Source organism: Danio rerio, chromosome 12 (genome assembly GCF_049306965.1).
Source record: "Danio rerio strain Tuebingen ecotype United States chromosome 12, GRCz12tu, whole genome shotgun sequence".
Lineage (NCBI taxonomy): Eukaryota > Metazoa > Chordata > Actinopteri > Cypriniformes > Danionidae > Danio > Danio rerio.
In genome coordinates, this window is record NC_133187.1 from 779,886 (window position 1) to 799,457 (window position 19,572).

The window sequence follows — 19,572 nt, forward strand, 5'->3', positions numbered from 1 at the left end:
TTTGAGTCCTGCTGTTGTGTATGTCTTTATGACTGTGTGAAGGTTGCAGGGTTGAGTTCTGCTGGTGTTGTGTGTGTGTGTTTGTCTATATGACTCTGTGAAGGTTACAGGTTCAAATCTCACTGGTGTTTGTGTGTCTTTATGGGAATGTGAAGGCTGCAGGTTCGAGTCCCCATAGTGTGTGTGTTTGTCTTCTTGTGAGTGTGAAGGTTGCAGGTTCAAGTCCCGCTGGCGTTCTGACCTGCCAGTCTCCGCTCCTCAGCTGTGGGTAGATGTGCTGATGCAGGACCTGCTGTGGCTCCAGCTCGTGGACGTCCAGTCGGCGCAGCAGCTCCCGCACCTGAGAGTTCCCCAGCGCGTCCAGACTCTGCAGCAGCCGCCGATCCACCGTGTTTAGGTCCTGATAGAGCGCTTGCAGATCTGCACACATAATACATATATATATATATATATATATATATATATATATATATATATATATATATATATATATATATATATATATATATATGTATATATTAATATTATTATTATTAAAATATGCAAATAAAAATTGCAATTAGATTAAGCTTAATCATTCAGCCCTAAAAATAAGTGTTCTGAGGATGCTCTTATTTACATGCATTTTGAACACACTAGTGATTGAGCTTATTAATGAGAACTAAATTAGTGATTAGCAGTAAATATTAGTGATCATAGGATGTGGCTTTGGCACGAGAAACATGGCAGTATATTCACAACAGCAAACTAGACTGCGTGCAGCTGTGTGACCCACTTCCCTAAAGCTGATGTTTAATTCATCCAGCTGCACCCGACCAGACACACACACACACACTGGAACAGGACAAATCTCACACGACTGATCTGACATCAGACGGATGAGGAAAACTTGTCATTTGTCAGAGCTTCAGGAAGCTGAGATTAACAGGAGAATGTAAATACTTCAGCAGATAAATGCATCTGCAGCTTGGATCTCATTCACCAAATCAGCCCTGTTTTATTTAAAGGAATGACGCAGGTTGTGGCTCTTTCTGATGTGTGACTCAGGAAGGAAATGAACAGATGATGGAGATTCGTTCATTTCTGATTCTGAATGACTGATTCAGAGTGATAATGAAAAAGGTGATATCTCTATATTTTCAATAATTAACTGATATGTGTGCTATAATGTATAAATAAAGACTGAAATTCACTCATTCAAGTGATTCATTCAAAACGTGCAAGATTTTTTTGGTTCCAATGATTCATTCAGTTAAATATCTGGTGAATGTTAAATAAAAGCACAAACATGCAAATCAAAATTAACACTTAAATCAGTTATTTAACTGTTAATTATGATTTGCATGTTTGTGTTTTTATTTAACATTCACCAGATATTTAGCTGATTATAATAAAAAAATATGACCCTAAAACCATCAGATGGTGTGTGAATCCCTGTTTTAAAGAGTGAGTCATTGAATCATTTAAGCAATTCATTCAAAGTGTTGATTCATTTGGAAACAAAGCAAGTGACTGTTTTGATTGATTAATCAGTGAATCACTGACTCAAATGGTTCGTTCGAAAACTAGGCAAGTGACTGGTTTGATCGATCGATAGATCAATGAATCAATGACTCAAATGATTTGTTTGGAACTAAGCAAGTGACTGTTTTGATTGATTGATTGATTGATTGATCAATGAATCACTGACTCAAATGATTTGTAACTAGGGAAGAGACTGTTTTGATTGATTAATTAATTAGTGAATCACTGACTCAAATGATTTGTTCGGAAAACAGACAAGTGACTGTTTTGATTGAATATTTGATCAGTAAATAATTGATTCAAATGATTAATTCGGAAACTTGACAAGTGACTGTTTTGATTGGTTGATGATTGATTGATTGATTAGTGAATTGCTGACTCAAATGATTTGTTCAGAAACTAGGGAAGTGACTGTTTTGATTGATTGGTTGATCTGTGAATCGCTGACTCACATGATTTGTTTGGAAACTAGACAAATGACTGTTTTGATTGGTTGATTGATTGATTGATTGATTGATTGATTGATTGATCAGTGAATCACTGACTCAAATGATTCATTTCGAAAGTAGACAAGTGACTGTTTTGATTTAATAATTGATCAGTGAATCACTGATTTAAATGATTCATTCGGAAATTAGACAAGTGACTGTTTTGATTGATTGATTGATTGATTGATTGATTGATTGATTGATTGACTGATTGATTACTGAATCACTGACTCAAATGATTTGTTCGGAAACTAGGCAAGTGACTGTGATAAATCCAAAATGAAATGCATATTTTGAGAAAATGACAATGTTTTCCGACATGAGACATGTTGTGTTGTGTGTATTGATGATCACCTGCGTGAGCTTGCGTCACGTCATCGAGCGGGAAGAACACTCCCTCTGAGCTCAGAGAAACCACACTCCCGTCAGCCAGAGGAATCATGGGAACATCTCTGACGGACTGAAGCAGAGCGTCCACCTCATACTCCGACTCCAGCGCGCGGAAAATACACACCAGCAGCCGCGCCAGCTTCTCCAGCTCTCCATCTGAACACAAACATCCACATTTACACTCCACTCAACATAAGCCAGAATAAAACCTTAGATAAAGCTTTCCCAGTAATATAGGATCATCTGCTGTCATGGCTTCACAATCAATAAATGTGATTATAATGGAAGTCAATGGAGCAGAAACAGCACCAGCATCACCAAAGAGGAGTCAATCTGAAAGAACTGGCTAACACTATAATGAGTGTGTATGTGTGTGTGTGTGTTACCGGTGTGTGTCTGTGTGTGCTGCAGCAGCTCTCTGGCCATGCAGCAGGTGACGGTGAGGATTTCTGCAGCTCGGAGGCGATGAACACCCAGCGCTGACAGCAGAGAGCCGGAAACACTGCACTGCAGATCCGGATGCAGATACCACAGGCTCAGACTGCGGCTCAGATCCTGTCCACCAATCACCTGCTGGATCAGTCGGTCCGGACACACGGCCAGCTGCGACGGCTGCCTGAACTCCACACGGCCCTCTGCAACACAAACACAACACATTCATTTCAACAACACACCAGCACCGGTGTCTATAACTGGGAAAACGACACTTTAGAGTAATGATGCATTAATTAATGTATTTACTAACATTAATTAAGTATGAATAATCTTGTGAAGCATTTATTAGTCACAGTTCAACATTATCTAATGCATTATTAATATAGGGGAATCCCACTATAGGGGAATTGATGAACTAAATTGTCAGTAGTGTATGAGTATGTGTGTAAATGAGTGTGTATGGGTGTTTCCCAGCACTGGGTTGCATCCTCTGTGTAAAGCATATGCTGGAATAGTTGGCAGTTCATCCCGCTGTGGCGACCCCTTATGAATAAGGGACTAAGCAGAAGGAAACCCACACCAACACGGGGAGAACATACAAACTCCACACAGAAACCTCAACTGGCCCAGCTGGGACTCGAACCAGCGACCTTCTTGCTATGAGGCCACAGAGCTGACCACTGAGCCACTGTTTATTTAAATAATAAAAGCATTAATGTAGAAGATGGGTGACGCAGTGGATAGCACATTCGCCTCCCAGCAAGAAGGTCGCTGGTTCGAGTCCCGGCTGGGCCAGTTGGGGTTTCTGTATGGAGTCTGCATGTTCGCCCATGTTGGCTCCGGTTTCCCCCAGAGTACAAACACATGCGCTATAGGGGAAATTGTCCGTAGTGTATGTGTGTAATGTGTGCATGGGTGTTTCCCAGTGATGGGAAGTGCATCCGCTGGATAAGTTGGCGGTTCATTCCACTGTGGAGAACCTTGATTAATAAAAGGACTAAGCCGGAAAAAATATGAATGAATGTAGAGGTGATTTAGAGGCTGCTCTCACCGTGGTCCTCTTGGGCAGGAAGGCAGGCCCGCCCCCTCAGCAGCTGGATGATCTGATTGGCCACCGGGTTGAAGAAGTCCAGGATTTCACTGGGCTGAGGAATGAACTGCAGGAAGTAGCAGAGGCCAGAGAGCCCGCTGAACTCTGGGTGTTTCTGTGGGGTTTACAGAACATACAGGCATTGGAGAGGAAGCCCGTTTTACATGCATTACAACAGTGTGTCTCAATCCCAGTCCTCACTCCTCAATCATCTGGATATTTTGCATGTAGGGTTGTAACGGTATGAATTTTTCACGGTATGATAATCGTCTAAAACAATACCACGGTTTGACGGTTTCGCGGTATACGGTATGTTACAAAATAATAGAACAGTGAAGCAAATTTGACTTTTTCCAAATAATATATTTTTAGTTACTATAAACAACACCACTTACAATGAACAAATAAAAAATAAGAAAATAATAAATAATGTGTCAAAGTCCAAATAAAGTCCAAATAAACATGGTGCAAATCCTCAGTAAAAAATAGATATAAATATTTACTATACTATAAATAGTTACATAACGAAACTAGATTCAATATGGAACATCCTTAGGTTTTATGTGCCAGCATGGATATGGTTGTCTATGGATATGGATATGGTTGTCTGCAATGCAGACAAACAGCTGCATCTTCATTTGCGTCTTTTGAAAACAGCAAGAGCAGCAGTTCGTCTTTGCTGTGTCACTGTTTTGTCATGTTTCTGTGCTGCTGTGCATGCAAAAGTACTTGGTATGAGAATTATTTCATGCAAAACTTTTTTTTTGCGTTTTATTTAGCCGCGCAGAAATGTATGCCTTTCTCTCATTCCGTGTTGTTCAAAAAGCTTGTTTCTCAATATGCGTTCTTCAGCGGTCTTGCGTCCTCGTGTTCTCGTGAAACGTCATCATCAGCTGCCTAAGTTCAGTTCCAATGCTCAAGACCGCAAGTACGGAGGACGCGTGAAACTTCCCGGATGTGTTCTTAAAATCGAGGACGCACCGATGCAGACTTGAGCACCGAACTCGCTCTGGAAGTCCCAGAAGTCATTGCGACTGGAGGTGGGAAGCGCAGCATTTTATTTAGATTTATTATTAAAGTTCAGAGATATCACTTATTTACCTCAGGAGTTTCCCTAAATGAAACGGTGAAGGTAAACATTAACATGAACATCTTAATAAAGGAATAAACACATTAATTGTGTTTGTTTGATGAAATTCGTATTAAAATTTGTTTTATTTATAATGTGCAGAGTATATTTATAATGTTTTTATGCAAAGTATATATTTTGAAGAGGGGGAAACAATAAATCGTTGTACGAAGGCTGTAATGTTTAATTAATTTCCATTTAAAACGCGTGAAGGTCACATGACCATCAGGAAGAACGCAGCATCCCATTTCTCAAAGGACGCGTTCTCTGCCCTCGCGGTCTCCTGAGTTCGTTCTTCCGAGGACAGCTGGCAAGACCGCACTCTACAAGAACGCAAGTCCGTTCTCTGAGAAACAGCCTTGGTCCACAAACAAAAGCGAAACCTATGCTTATTGGCTGTGATATACCGAGTTTGAACCAATCTGGGCATGGAGGAGGGACAATGCATCAATGTATCATGTCTGATTTGTCCGGAGACACAGTGACGAGCGTTTCTTTGTCAAATCAGCGTTGTCAAATGTTGATGACGTAACCACACTGATTCCGGAGCCTCTGAAAGTCCGCGAATGTTATGTGATACAGCACTGGAAAGCTGAAATTCTCTTCTTTATGCCAATCTTTGAATTGTATGAATCGGATCAGCGGATCAAAAGTTATTAAACATTTAAGAGCAATACTTATTTTTAGCCGCGGGCGGCTGTCTTGGTCTTTAAGGGTTAAAACCGTTGATATGCAATTGTTCATGGTATGATAATCGTGCACGTTCAAATCGTGGTAAACCGTCATACCGGTATATTGTTACAACCCTATTTGCATGACGTTCTTATATAACACACACATTTAGAAAAGCTCCATTTACAAAACATCTGACATCCTGGCATTTGTGCATGTATTTTGGATGTAAACATAGCTAATGACGTGTCCGTCTTCTACAATGCAGATGAAGCTGCTCTTACGCTGAAGACGTCCATGGCCTGAACGAAGAGCTGTGGGATCTCGGAGCGAAGCCACTGGTTCCAGGAGCTGTCCCGGTCCACGTCCTCTCTGGAGGAAGGGATGTCGAAATCACCTGCGCAGAAACACAGCATGCCTCTGACTTACATTTAACCCCTTTGCTTGTTGCACCACTTTTTAAACATAAACATGAAAATTACATGTTCAACCTAAATGAATGCCGGTGTTAAACACTTGCATGGTCTCATTATAAAGAAGACAGACCTCAGATTGTAAAAAAAAAAAAGTTTAAAAAGTTGAATTAAATAAAAGGTATGCGCCTTTGCTTATAAAAATATTAAACCAATAAATGCATATTTTAATATATTAAATAAAGTAGGTATTTCCAAATACCTGATTTAGCCTAAAATTGACAGACAATCAATGGTAAATATCTGAATTAATTGTATTCCAAATTTGAAGCTGATGAAAAACGAGCTTTCAGTAATATTTAGTCAGGCCGCAGTACTAGACATGTCCACCAGGGGTGACATTCAGCTTCATTTAGTGACCACATAACGCCCCATTCACACGGGGCTTCAGCGTCAACGCTTGACAGAGGGCGTGTCTGAAGTTGGGGCTGACGCAATAGTCATAGCAGCTTCCACCAATGAAATTAATCAGCAATGGGCCACTGTCTGAGCTGGTGTATTTGCATACAGAGTACTGATTGGCTGATGCTTCCGTCAAGCCAAGCAAGTCCCAACTTTAGCAGCGAACAACACCTTTGAAGCGCCGCCGACGGTCACCCATTCAAAGTGAATGAGAAGCGTTGACGCTGACGCCCCGTGTGAATGGAGCGTAAGGGCGCCCCCTACGTTTTAAGGAATATGAATAGTATTTTTTCATAACTTTGACAATATTTGTAAAGTAGACCGATTTTTATTATGGAAAGTTTTTTGGTATTTGATTTGAATTAAGCCTTTAAAATAATAATAATAATATATATGTGAATTTCTGTAGCAAAGTAATGTGTAAACGTTTACAACTATCCTAATGAGGGAGAGTTGGGCACTAGTGGGCGGGGCTTTTCCCCTCTGATGACACGTACAAAGGGAGAATGTCAATCAAAGTGCTTCATTCATCAAGTCTGATTATAGCAAATACAATTGATGTTGACCATTAGAGGCTGGAGATATCCACACACTGCTGACACACACACCGCTGGGTTTAAACCGCTTATAAAGTCATTTTTGCATAATAGTTTCCCTTAAAAATTTTTTATTTTTTTCATTTGTCTACAGAGCAACCCACTATTGTTCAATGAGTTGTCTAATTACCCTAGTGAAGCCTTTAAGTGATGTCAGTTTAAGCTCAACACTAGTCTAATATTATGTGCTGTCATCATGGCAAAGATAATTCAGTTATTAGAAATGAGTTATTAAAACTGTTATATTTATTAAGAGTCGAACCCTGGATGATGAAGCGGAAACCGAAGCTGCGCAGCGGCAGGAAAGCGAAGACGGGCTGTTTCTGTGGTTTGACGTCAGCACAGGACGAGCTGTGGATCTGAAAGGCCAGAGCCAGTTCTGTGGACTCCACATCGTCTTTAATCTGCAGAAAAACACATTCACAGATCAGTGTGTGCACGCAGAAAACACACAGCACCAGCTAAAATCCTAAACACCTGTGCATCTGAAGAAAGTAAAGGTTTAGTGTTTGGTGTAATCTTTATACTCCAGCATCACAGTACACTCCATTAACACATTGTAGACTGCAATTTGCAAATACACTGATATTACAAATAAATTATTATTATACAGCAATACCTGTGCTTTATAATGTGCAAAATAATAATAATTAGCTATAAATGTCATATTAATAAAGTATAATGTTTGTGTCTTTACAGATACATTTATAGACTGATTATAAACAGTTATAAATCATTATAAGCATAAACTGCATAGAAAGTGTTATCAAAAAAGAAAGTGTTTGGGCCAAATACATCCTTCTGAATGCTGGAAGAAGATCTTTATACTCCAGCATTAATAATATACAGCATGAATAATATAATAATAGTGTTATTAATACTTAGCTGTATTATGACCCACATTCAGTATTTATAAGGTTCTTATCAACAACATAAAACTATTCATTTAATTGAGGTTTTAACACATTGTGCACTGCATTTCGGCAATTACATTGATATTATAAACTAATCATCATTATAAAGCAATACTTGTGCATCTGAAGAAAAAACTAATTTTCTATAATGCTCATGCATGTAATGAATTGCTAATAATTATGTATAATCAATCTATAATGCATCTATAAACACACAACAAGTCTTATACTGTACTATACTGACCGGTATAGCAACACTTATAACAGTGTTATTAATACTTACTAGCCATGCATTTCATTTTTCACCATGCATTATAAACTGATTTATAAGTATTAATTAGTCAGTCATGACTGTATTATGAAGATGCAGTCTGCAATGTTAAACCGCTGTTATGCTGTAATTAGAAAGACTCATTAGTAAGTTAATAGATTTGGTCACGTTAAATAAATGAATGGTTTTATATTGTTGTTAAGAGCTTTATAACTACTAAATGTGGGTCATAATACAGCTAATAACCTTTATAAATGCATGGCTTTAAGTGATAATTATTATTAATTATATTATATAATTATATAATATATATTTATATTATTATGATTAATATTATTATTATTATGTAGCTAAAACTGTCATTGTAATACAATATGTTTGTTGTCTTTAAAGATGCATTTATAGACTAATAATATATATATATATATATAAATATATAAATATATATATATATGTATATATATATATATATATATATATATATATATATATATATATATATATAAAAGGACACTTCTTTTTTTTATATTTTCAGTTTAAAAATATAACACTAATCCTGTTTTACATCTCACACAGGCGTCTGTAGCTCCGCCCTCTTCTGAAAATATCACAATCTCATTTGCATTTAAAGTGACAGTCACCAAAACCCCACAATTAGGATTAAAGCCTGAAAGGGTCAGTTTCAGAGAGCTGGAGAACATCATCTGTGTGCTATTCTCAACTCAAAAGCACACACACAATCTAGAGGCAGCAGAGACGCACTTTACATCTTGTAGACAGGAGCAGAATAGGGCTCCTTTAACGCATTGTATGTTAAAGACAGAACGTCTCTGCTGTGTTTGAGAACACGATGTTCAAGCAGTCTCTGCAGACAGCAGAAACACACACACACACACACACACACCCTGTCTGAAGTCTGAATGAGTGTGTAAACATGCGGTTCTCCTGAGGTAAAGACAGAGGAACACTTGCGTAACGTCCAGATCCCCGAACGCAGCATCATGAGCACAACACACACTCGATAACAGCAGGTTAAACCAGGACATGAGCGCAGGTGAAAACACATTTCATTTCAAATATATAATGAATTATTGAATGAATCTGCAGTTAACAAACCATTAACGAGGACTTTCAGCTCAATAAACTACTAATTATCTGCTTATTCAGAGTAGTTAAGGTATTGACTAGGATTGGGGATGTACAGCAAATTAGGCTATAGGAACCATGCCCAGGCAAGTTTGACCCCCATTTCCCGGTTCGTTTGACAAGTGTGAGTGCTCTGAATTAGGCCCAGATGAGGTTCAGTTGGCCGGCCCTGGCCCTGTTGGAAGAGGTGTGCCGGAGCGCGGTTTGGTTGAGCTGTGGCATGGTACTAGTGATGGGTCGTTCATGAACGATTTGTTCATTTTGAACGAATCTTCAATATGACTCGGGAACTACGAGTCCTCTCAGGGAGTGATTCGTTCATCTGCGTGTGCGCACATTTGTGCAGGTATCGTTAATTTCAACTCTTCATCACATTGGCAGAAGCCAATCATACGCGTTTAGAGCCGGAAAAAGAATTGATCCGTTCATCTCTCGAGTCCTCGGGTTTGAGTCATTTTGTCACGTGATGAACGAACGATCATGGCTCCTATCGGCTTAGACTGTGCATTGGTTAAGATTATATGTGACTGTCAGTGTAACGTGAATGAACATTTGAAGACATTTGAAGACATGAAGAGGTGAGCTGAGCAAAGAGACAACAAAACCCTCATAGACAAAAGAGCAGGTCAACATTGAATTATTATTTCCTCCTTATTTGTGGTGTGATCAACCTTTAGGGCTAGTTGTAGATGTGTTTGGAAGCAATTCGTAACATTTTAATAATATTTTGGCAAATTGAACCAAATGAACAAAATGACTCGAAAAAAGATTCGTTCATCTCAATGAACGAGACTCAAAGATTCGAGTCAGTAAAATGATCTGAACTTCCCATCACTACATGGTACGCTTGTAGCGTGAGAGCAAAGTGCACCTGAGCCCGAAACTGAAGAAGCAACGTCACTTTAATGGACTGACTGATATGGACTTATTAATCATTCTCACTCAGGCATGTTATTGGCCAAGGACAAAAAAGAAGGAAGACGAGCAGTCTTGAGTATTGGAACTGAACTTTGACATTTGATGATGACGTTACACGAGAACAAGAGGACGCAAGATTGCTGAAGAGCGCATATTGAGAAACAGCCGATGTTTCTAGAAAGCCTAGTAAGAGCTTGATTAGGTAGTCCAGGTGTGTCTGATTGGGGTTGGAGCTGAACTCTGCAGGACACCGGCCCTCCAGGACTGAGTTTGGACACCCCTGATGTACAGTATCCCTTGTAAAATCCTTTTAAAAAGTATATCCGTGAATTGTGGGTTTTATTTTGTATGTTAGCCCGAGTGTTATTTGTGTGTGTTTATGCATGCATGACGTTTATATATTCACGCACGGGGGTTAATAGGCGCATATGCACAGATCAAGTTTATTTAAGCCTGCCTTTTTGGGGAAGAGCATCTTCTTGAGCACTAGCCAGCGCTCTTCTCCTCCAGTGTGAGACACTTCCAGGATATTATGGCTCAAATCTCGCCGCGTCATCGACACCAGACGCTTCTCAGCCTGAAGACAAGAAAACAAACTGATTAAATGTGCATAACCATATAATGCACGACATATGAAACTACAGCTAAAACACAGTCAAGTCTGAAACTATTCACCCTTCAGATCAGCCTGTGCTCAGGAGTTTCTGTCTTTTATATGGAGTTCAGTGGAGTAAAACAGCAGATTATAGTGTGTGTGTGTGTGTGTGTGTGTGTGTGTGTGTGGAAATACACTCACTGTGTTTACTGTGTTCTGACAGCTGATGGTTGCATTTACAGCTTCTCTGACATATCAAGACAAGTGTGCAAATGTCGCACACACACAAACACACTATACTCCCAATAAAACCCAGAAGCGCAGCTTTTTTTGCACTGCAACTGAAGATCAACAGTATAAATGACAAACTTCCCCTCTTTCCAGCAGGAAAAACCAGCTGCAATCAAGAATGCATGATTATCTGCTGTCATTTACAATCAATAAATGTGATTATGATGGAAGTCAATGGGACATCTCTTCAAAATATGAGCCAAAACAAGATTTGTCAGCTTAAATCATCCCATTTACTAAAACACAGGGTAAATTGAGCCTCAAAATCAGCCCAGAGTGGATGAAAACGACCCAAGAGCACACAAGGGTAAAGGCTAATGAAATAAAACAGGTTAAAATCCTATATCTCACTTAATCCAACATAAACATGTCCTCTGAATGAAACGCGATTTGTTTCAGTGTATTGCTTTTGTGTTGATGCAGATCTTGACCTCGTTGAAGATGGTGATGGAGCGAAGGCGATGGAGGAAGAGCAGGAGAGACGGATGAACATCATGGAAGAGGTTTTTAGTCTGGTAGTTCTCCGTCCGCAGGGGGAGATGGATCTTTGTAGTCCATCTATGATAAAACCCACAACAAAAAGACTGTTTCATGAACACAGCAAAGCTCAGGTGACGGAGGAAGTGAAAATAAATATATATATATATATTCTGACTGATTTGTTTTGTTTTTTACAGGCCTCATTCCTTTAATCGACACTTTATTTAAACAGCGGAGATGAATAGAATTTAAAGAAGAGATGCTTTAAACCACTATAATATTGCCAGTTTGTGTATTTTATAAGCTATTGTTAACCAAGTATGTTAACTTAGCACGTTTTTGAAATGACATGTCTGCAAAACTATTTAATATTTTATTATTACACAACTGCTTTAAAGATGCTACAGGCAGAAAATAACCGGATGATGCACACACTTCAGTTTCGGATATGTTTGTGTAATTAAATGTATTAAATAACTCTTAAACCATTAAATATAGTACAGCGGGGAAAATAAGTATTAAACACACTGTCATGAGGTAAAACCTCAAAATACAAACACATGTTTTCTTTGCATGTGTAATAAAACTGACCTTAAAAATGTATTTAAAAAAAATGTAAATGAAAATTATACGATATATATATATATATATATATATATATATATATATATATATATATATATATATATATATATATATATATATAATTTTTTTTTCCCAGTCAAAATTATGGACATTTCTGTATTTTGTGGGCGTGTTTAACCTCTTCTCTGCGATCTCTTTGGCCGCAGGGTTCACAGGTCGCTCCTGCTCCAGCCAATGGGGAAGGATGTATCCCATGGGGCCACTGGTCTTGTCAAACTGAATGTGGAAACCGTTGGAGTGGATCTCGGGACAGTCTGTGACTTTAAAGACCGATTTAAAGCCGATGCCCTTTTGCCCTGGATAGCAAAGCAGTGCAGAGTTGTTTGTACAACAGAAGCAACAGGCAGACAAAAAGACACAACACGAATATGAAATGGAGAAAGCGCTTCCAGTACCGATGTAGCCGTATTTGTGCTTTCCTTTGGTGCTCCTGCCCACGTCACAGATCGCTCTGATGTTTTTCTCCTCGAAGCCGCATTCGTTGTTCAGGATGGTGATGCATGATTTCTCCACCACGAATGTTAGTGCCGGCTGCTCTCCGCCGTCAGGATAGCTGTTATCATCAGCGTTCTGCACACACAAAACACTCATAGACTTACACTCTATCTGTGGCGCCACTATAAAAAATGAGTGATTCCGAAATGGAGGATGCATTTTGTGTCTAACGATGAACATTTTTTAATATCGTTTAAAAATGTAAACTCACTATATTAGGCCATCTGTAAAACAAAACAGCTTGTATGTGTATTGAGGGATTTTATCTTGTAACCTAAACACTCCCACTTTAGCTATAGTTGACTGTTTCCATCCCTATTGTCTGATTATTTAGCTTGTTTTAAGGAAAACTCCTAAAATTTTGACTAATTTCATTAATTCATTCATTCATTTTCTTGTCAGCTTAGTCCCTTTATTAATCCGGGGTTGCCACAGCGGAATGAACCGCCAAGTTTTTACACAGTGGATGCCCTTCCAGCTGCAACCCATCTCTGGTAAACATCCACACACACATTCACACACACACTCATACACTACAGACAATTTAGCCTATCCAATTCACCTGTACCACATGTCTTTGGACTGTGGGGGAAACCGGAGCACCCGGAGGAAACCTACGCGAACTCAGGGAGAACATGCAAACTCGGAGAACATGCAAACTCCATACGGAAACGCCAATTGAGGCGAAGTTAGAACCAGCGAACAAAACCAGCGAACAAACTTCACATGCAAACTCGAATAACATGCAAACTCCACACAGAAGCGCCAACTGAGCCGAGGTGCAAACCAGCGACCCACTTGCTGTGAGGCGACAGCACTACCTACTGCGCCACTGCCTCACCCCTTTTGACTAATTTCTTAAATTTCTTAAAACAAAATGTTCCAAAAATGCTTCTTGATTGCAGTATTTCTATATATTTTTACTGGAAACAAGTCTAGAACTCTGAGTCAGAAAAGCTTGCCGTGCAATGTCGATATGTGGTGTAATAAATGAGTGCGTGTGAACCTGAATGAGCTCCAGGACGAAGTGTGTGTCTTTGCTGTAGAGTTCGTCAGACAGACGCTGTAGACTGCGGCCCAGTCTGGCCTGCTGCTTCTCCATCAGAATCTGGCCCTCCTGGTTCAGCTCCACACCGATGCCAAACTCCGTCTTCCTGCATTAGCAATGATTACAAGTGTTACTGAACAACTAAAGATTGTATAAGTCAATTGGATAGTGTATGAATGTGTGAGTGTGTGGGTGTTTCCCAGTACTGGGTTGCAGCTGGAAGGGCATCCACTGTGTAAAATATATGCTGGAATAGTTTGTGGTTTATTCTCAGGGTTTACGCTAATGATTTTTTCTACTGGGCTGATCGACCCTTCAGCAATATTAGTGTTGGATTGTCTCCAGAACAAACCACTGTTATACAATGACTTGCCTAATTACCCTAACTTTACCCTCATTACCCTAGTGAAGCCTTTACATGTCACTGTAAGCTGAACACTAGTCAAATATTTAGTCTAATATTATGTGCTGTCATCATGGGGAAGAGAAAATAAATCAGCGATTAAAGAGGAGTTATTAAAACTATTATCATTAGAAATGTTTTCTCTCCGTTAAACAGAAATTGGGGAAAAAATATACAGACAGGCGAAAAATTCTGACTTCAACTGTACATGAGCAATGTATGAATGAACATATAAGTGAACTTGTATCTGTTTTTGCTTATGTATTATGTACGATGACATGGTGTAAAACAGATTAAGAATGTGCATATGATAATGCAGGTTGCATGGTGGCGCAGTGGGTAGCACAATCGCCTCATAGCAAGAGGGTCACTGGTTCGAGCCCCGGCTGGGTCAGTTGGCCTTTCTGTGTGAAGTTTGCATGTTCTCCCCATGTTGGCATGGGTTTCCCAGTCATGGGTTGCAGCTGGAAGGTCATCCACGGTGCAAAACCTATGCTGGATGAGTTGGCGGTTCATTCCGCTGTGGCGACCCCAGATTAATAAAGGGACTAAGCCGAAAAGAAAAGGAATGAATGAATATGATGATGCATAGAGAGGGTGCAGTGGGGTCGGGCTCTGCTGGAGCAAAGACTATTTGTTTCTATTTCTCAAATCTTTTAAATAAAGTGTTGCGTTATTGTAAAAATGACAATAAAAGAACCCAAAAAAATACCAATGTTATAATTTCTTGGTTTAAATCTGCTTAAAATATTATATTTACAGATCTAAGGCAAGCTTAATAAACTTTCCCCCATTGGCAGATTATTTTGCTTGTTTAAAGGAAAACTCACTTATTTTTAACTCATTATTTTTGAGAGCAACACTATATTTTCTGCTTGTCTAGAAAAGGCTTCTTAATTTTAGAATTTTGAGATATTTGGATGAGAAACAAGCATGTTTTGCAAGTGTGTGTGTGTGTGTGTGTGTGTTTGTTTGTTTGATCAATGATTGACAGAGAGAGAATCAGTGTGAACCTGATATCCTCAATGACGGCTCTCTGTGGATTCGGCTTCTCCTCCTCCTCCTCCTCCTCTTCTTTTTCCTCTTCCTGTGGTTCATCAGACGGCTCCTCCTGGTCCTCCTCACTGCTGTCTGTGTCTTCATCTTCAGACACCAGCTTATACATCTGCTCCTCCTCATCATCATCATCATCATCAACTTCATCAGCAGCATCTTCGTCTTCACTGTCTATATGAATGAAGAAAGAGTTTTATATTTTGTACACCTTATTTTCTGACCATATATTTATTTTGTGTTACTTTTCATGGTGCCTATCATTCAGTTTCAAGCACTTTTTATCACCTATTTATTATTCTTTTATTTTAACCCACATTTGTCTATACAATTATCACTTGTTATTCATTTTATACTCATTTGAACAATTTATACGACTCATTCTAGAATGGCAGGTTTATTCTTTATTATTTTTCTCATACACTTTCCTTAAAGATACCATACACTGCATTGATTCAATAAATCTCAGATATCTACATAGTAGGTATATGGCTTACCATTCAAAGATTCTCCAGAAATTGTTTTATATGCTTATTTATTAACCCATAAAATACCCCTGGCATATGAAGGTCCTCATTGACCATATTTGGAAGGGTCATGAATATTAATGTGTTCACCCTGCTGATTGGCTCTGCTGGAAGATGTGCTGAACGCCGTTTCCTCCTCATTCTCCACATCATTTAGACTCTGCACTGAAGAAAGGTCACTCATGGAGTCTTCCAGCACAACCTGCGCACAAAACATCCATCAGCTCTGAATTCACACCATTCAGGAGCAGAACTATTGCTAAAGCACGTTTGTAAAGTATTCGTACATATACATACATCATTATTATTATTAGCATTAAATACTAATTATTATCATTATTATTATTAAATAGTTATTTTAAAATACTTAATACCTCAAGACAAACTATATCATTTTATTTTGCATAAAAATTGTGAATTTTCAAAAGTTACAATAAGCATAAGTAATTTTTTGTTATTATTCTGGTTTGCTGTGTTTATTTGCAAAATTGCACAGTTTGGTCAAGATTTTGTGATTATTTATCATCATTAACATGGTTCTAATATATTAACATACTTTGAAAATAGCATACTCATATTTTTAGTAACAGTAAAATTATACTTAAATATAAATAGATAAATTAATTAATAAATAAATAAACAAATTAATTAACACAAAGAAATGAATGAACAAATAAATAAATAAATAATAAATAAATAAATGAACAATTAAATACATAAATAAATGAATAAACAAATTCATGAATAAATGAATCAATCAATCAATAAATAAATAAATGAACGGATAATGAATGAATGCATGAATGGATAAATTAATAAATAAATAAATTAATTAATTTATTTATTTATTTATCCATTCATGCATTCAATAAATGAATAAATAAATGAACGAATGAATGAATGAATGAATAAACAAATAAATAAATGAATGAATGATTAAATGAATAAATAAATTAATTAACAAAATGAATCCATAAACGGATAAATAAATCAATGAACTAATAAAAAATGAGTAAATGAACTAATGAATAAATAGAATGAACAAATATAAAAATTAATTAATAATGACTAAAAGAATGAATAAATAAATGAATGAATAAATAAATGAATAAATAAATAATAAATGAATGATTGAATGAACGAACGAATGAATTAAATGAATAAATAAATGAACGAATAAATGAATGAATGAATAAATAAATAAATGAACGAATGAAATGAATGAATAATTAAATGAATGAATAAATATATGATTGAATAAATAAATAAATGAATAAATAAATAAATGCATGAATACATAAATAAATGAATTAATTCAATAATAAATTAATAAATGAACAAATAAATAAAAAACAAACGAATACTACTATAGCAATATTGCACCATAAAAAAATATCAAATTTATTTATCATTTTATATTTGCATTGCATAAGTCCCCATTTACTCATTTTAAAATGTTAAATATTAATGTGTTTATAGTCGCACTCAGTTTGATTAACATTGCTTGAAATTATTTTTATTAACCATATGCATATGAAGCATCTCAGACCTTCTTTTCCTGCAGCACAGCGTCAGCAGCAGCAGCCGGCGACTGAAGGAGTTTCTTATTAAAGTCTGCTCTCCACTCAGTGATGCCCAGCAGGAGCCCCATCTGATGCAGTTTATTCAGGTGCCGGGTGTTTGTCTGCGCTGCTTCCAGCAGGACAGCTTTAGATTTGGCCTGACCGAGCACTTTAGACAGCGGCTCCAGGAACACCTGAAACACAAGATCAGATGCATAAAGAAAAATCTATTTAGATGCAACTGAATAAACAAACTGCAATAAAAATCTGCATACATTTGTTGTTATTATTATTATTCTTTAATAAAACAATTGCTGTTTTAAGACAATTTGTGCATCCTAAAACTCCACATCTATAATCCTCTTAGTCTATGCTAACACTCTAATGGTTAATGCACAGACGGCTGCTTCTCACTCAGGCCTGCTGTTTATGCTAATGAGATGGGGAGATGTCCACTAGTGGGCGGGGCTTTCCCCCTCTGATGACACGTACAAAGAGAGAATGTCAATCAAAGTGCTTCTATATCAAGTCTGATTTGAACAAACACAATTAATTGATGTTAACCATTAGAGGCTGGAGATATTCACACACTGCTGACACAACTGGGGTTAAACCCCGCATAAAAGAGATTTAATCAGGGTATAGTGAGGCTTGACTGAGTACCTGCTGCAGGAGCTCCTTGCAGATTCTTGTAGGAATCAACGTGACGCACTCCAGCACAAACCGAGCCACAGTGCTGTACGAGTACCCGTCATCCCCAGGGGAGATTTCTAACAATACAAACCTTCATTAATTACAAGAGACATCATCTGTGTATATTAATGAATGAGCAGCTGTGTTTCCATCCACCTGTTTTCATGATAATTTTGGAATATTGCGTTAAAGATTGTTTAAAGAAAACGGCAAGATGTGCGTAAACATTAAACATGTGCATAAATACTTAAGCACATAACTGAGAAGCATATACTGTGCTAAAACATGCATGTAAACTCTGCAGTAAACATGTTTAGGGAGTAAATTCTGCGCATGCACTTCATCAGTGTGTGTGGATGTTTATTTTTTGCAGTGCAGCAAACTCCACATCTCTCAGCAGCAGGAACTGAGTTGATTCTCTTCTGCTTGTCAGTGGATGGAAACACTGCTGTATTCACTAATCTTCTACACCATGTTACAGTTTTGTGTATCTGTGGATGGAAACACAGCTAGAGAGTAATTCAATAAGGCTTCTCCCACCTTCCTGTGCCACGCCCACATTCAGTGCACTCTCCATGTGATTGGCCAGGAGCGCAGTGGGCGTGTTCGGTATCCCATCAGCCACTGCCATGGAGACGAGGTGTCCGGCGGTGCGGAGCGGATCCAGAGCCTGAGCGGCGTCACTGAAGTGTTTGTCTCCGGTTTCAGACGTGACTCTCAGCAGAACGCCTGGAGAAACTTCCAGAGCCAGCAGCTCCGTCTTACCTGAGCCAACGAGAGGAGACGCTGTTCATGCTTATTTTTCATTTAATGATTTATAAGAATTTTTTTTTAAAAAGCTCCGCCCTAAAGTACTGATAGCCCCATTGTAGAGGACTGGAAGCCCCCCCCATATGACTGATAGCTCCGCCCTAAAGGACTGACAGCCCCACACTAGATGACTAACAGCCCAATCCTGAATGATGACTGATAGCTCCGCCCTAAATAACTGATAGGCACGCCCACAAATGCTAATAGCCCTGCCCTAAATAACTAATAGCTACGCCCTAAATCAATGAATGACAGCCCCGCCCCTAGATTACTGATAGCTCTGTTCTAAAGGACTGATAAACCCACCCTAGATGACTAATAGTCCCACCCCAAATGACCGACAGCCCTGCCTTAGATAACTGAGAGCCACGCTCTAGATGACTGATAACCCTGCCGAAAATGACTGATAGTCCCATCTTAAAAAAAACTGATAGTCCCGCCCCAAATGACCGATAGTCCCGCCCTAAAGGACTGATAGCGTCACGCTAAAGGACTTGATAGCTCCACCCTTAATGACATAGC

General features: G+C 38.4%; 2 protein-coding genes across 3 annotated transcripts in view; one reads left to right on the forward strand and one right to left on the reverse strand.

Annotated features, from left to right (window-relative positions):
• mprip (myosin phosphatase Rho interacting protein) overlaps positions 1–19,572 on the forward strand; it is a 288,081-nt gene that overhangs the window by 121,941 nt on the left and 146,568 nt on the right. The window lies entirely within an intron of this gene.
• The window catches only part of wu:fj29h11, a 68,989-nt gene that overhangs the window by 26,185 nt on the left and 23,232 nt on the right, over positions 1–19,572 (reverse strand). For both annotated transcript variants that reach the window (XM_009306366.5, XM_009306367.5), the window contains 16 exons: positions 18,781–19,005; positions 18,211–18,317; positions 17,535–17,741; positions 16,076–16,187; positions 15,419–15,632; positions 13,961–14,108; positions 12,855–13,029; positions 12,578–12,755; positions 11,766–11,892; positions 10,906–11,025; positions 7,462–7,603; positions 6,013–6,125; positions 3,889–4,042; positions 2,789–3,037; positions 2,367–2,558; positions 242–420 (listed from right to left, as the gene is read on the reverse strand). In XM_009306366.5, coding sequence (XP_009304641.1) covers positions 242–420; positions 2,367–2,558; positions 2,789–3,037; positions 3,889–4,042; positions 6,013–6,125; positions 7,462–7,603; positions 10,906–11,025; positions 11,766–11,892; positions 12,578–12,755; positions 12,855–13,029; positions 13,961–14,108; positions 15,419–15,632; positions 16,076–16,187; positions 17,535–17,741; positions 18,211–18,317; positions 18,781–19,005 — 2,642 coding nt within the window. The remainder of the gene's footprint in view (positions 1–241; positions 421–2,366; positions 2,559–2,788; positions 3,038–3,888; positions 4,043–6,012; positions 6,126–7,461; positions 7,604–10,905; positions 11,026–11,765; positions 11,893–12,577; positions 12,756–12,854; positions 13,030–13,960; positions 14,109–15,418; positions 15,633–16,075; positions 16,188–17,534; positions 17,742–18,210; positions 18,318–18,780; positions 19,006–19,572) is intronic.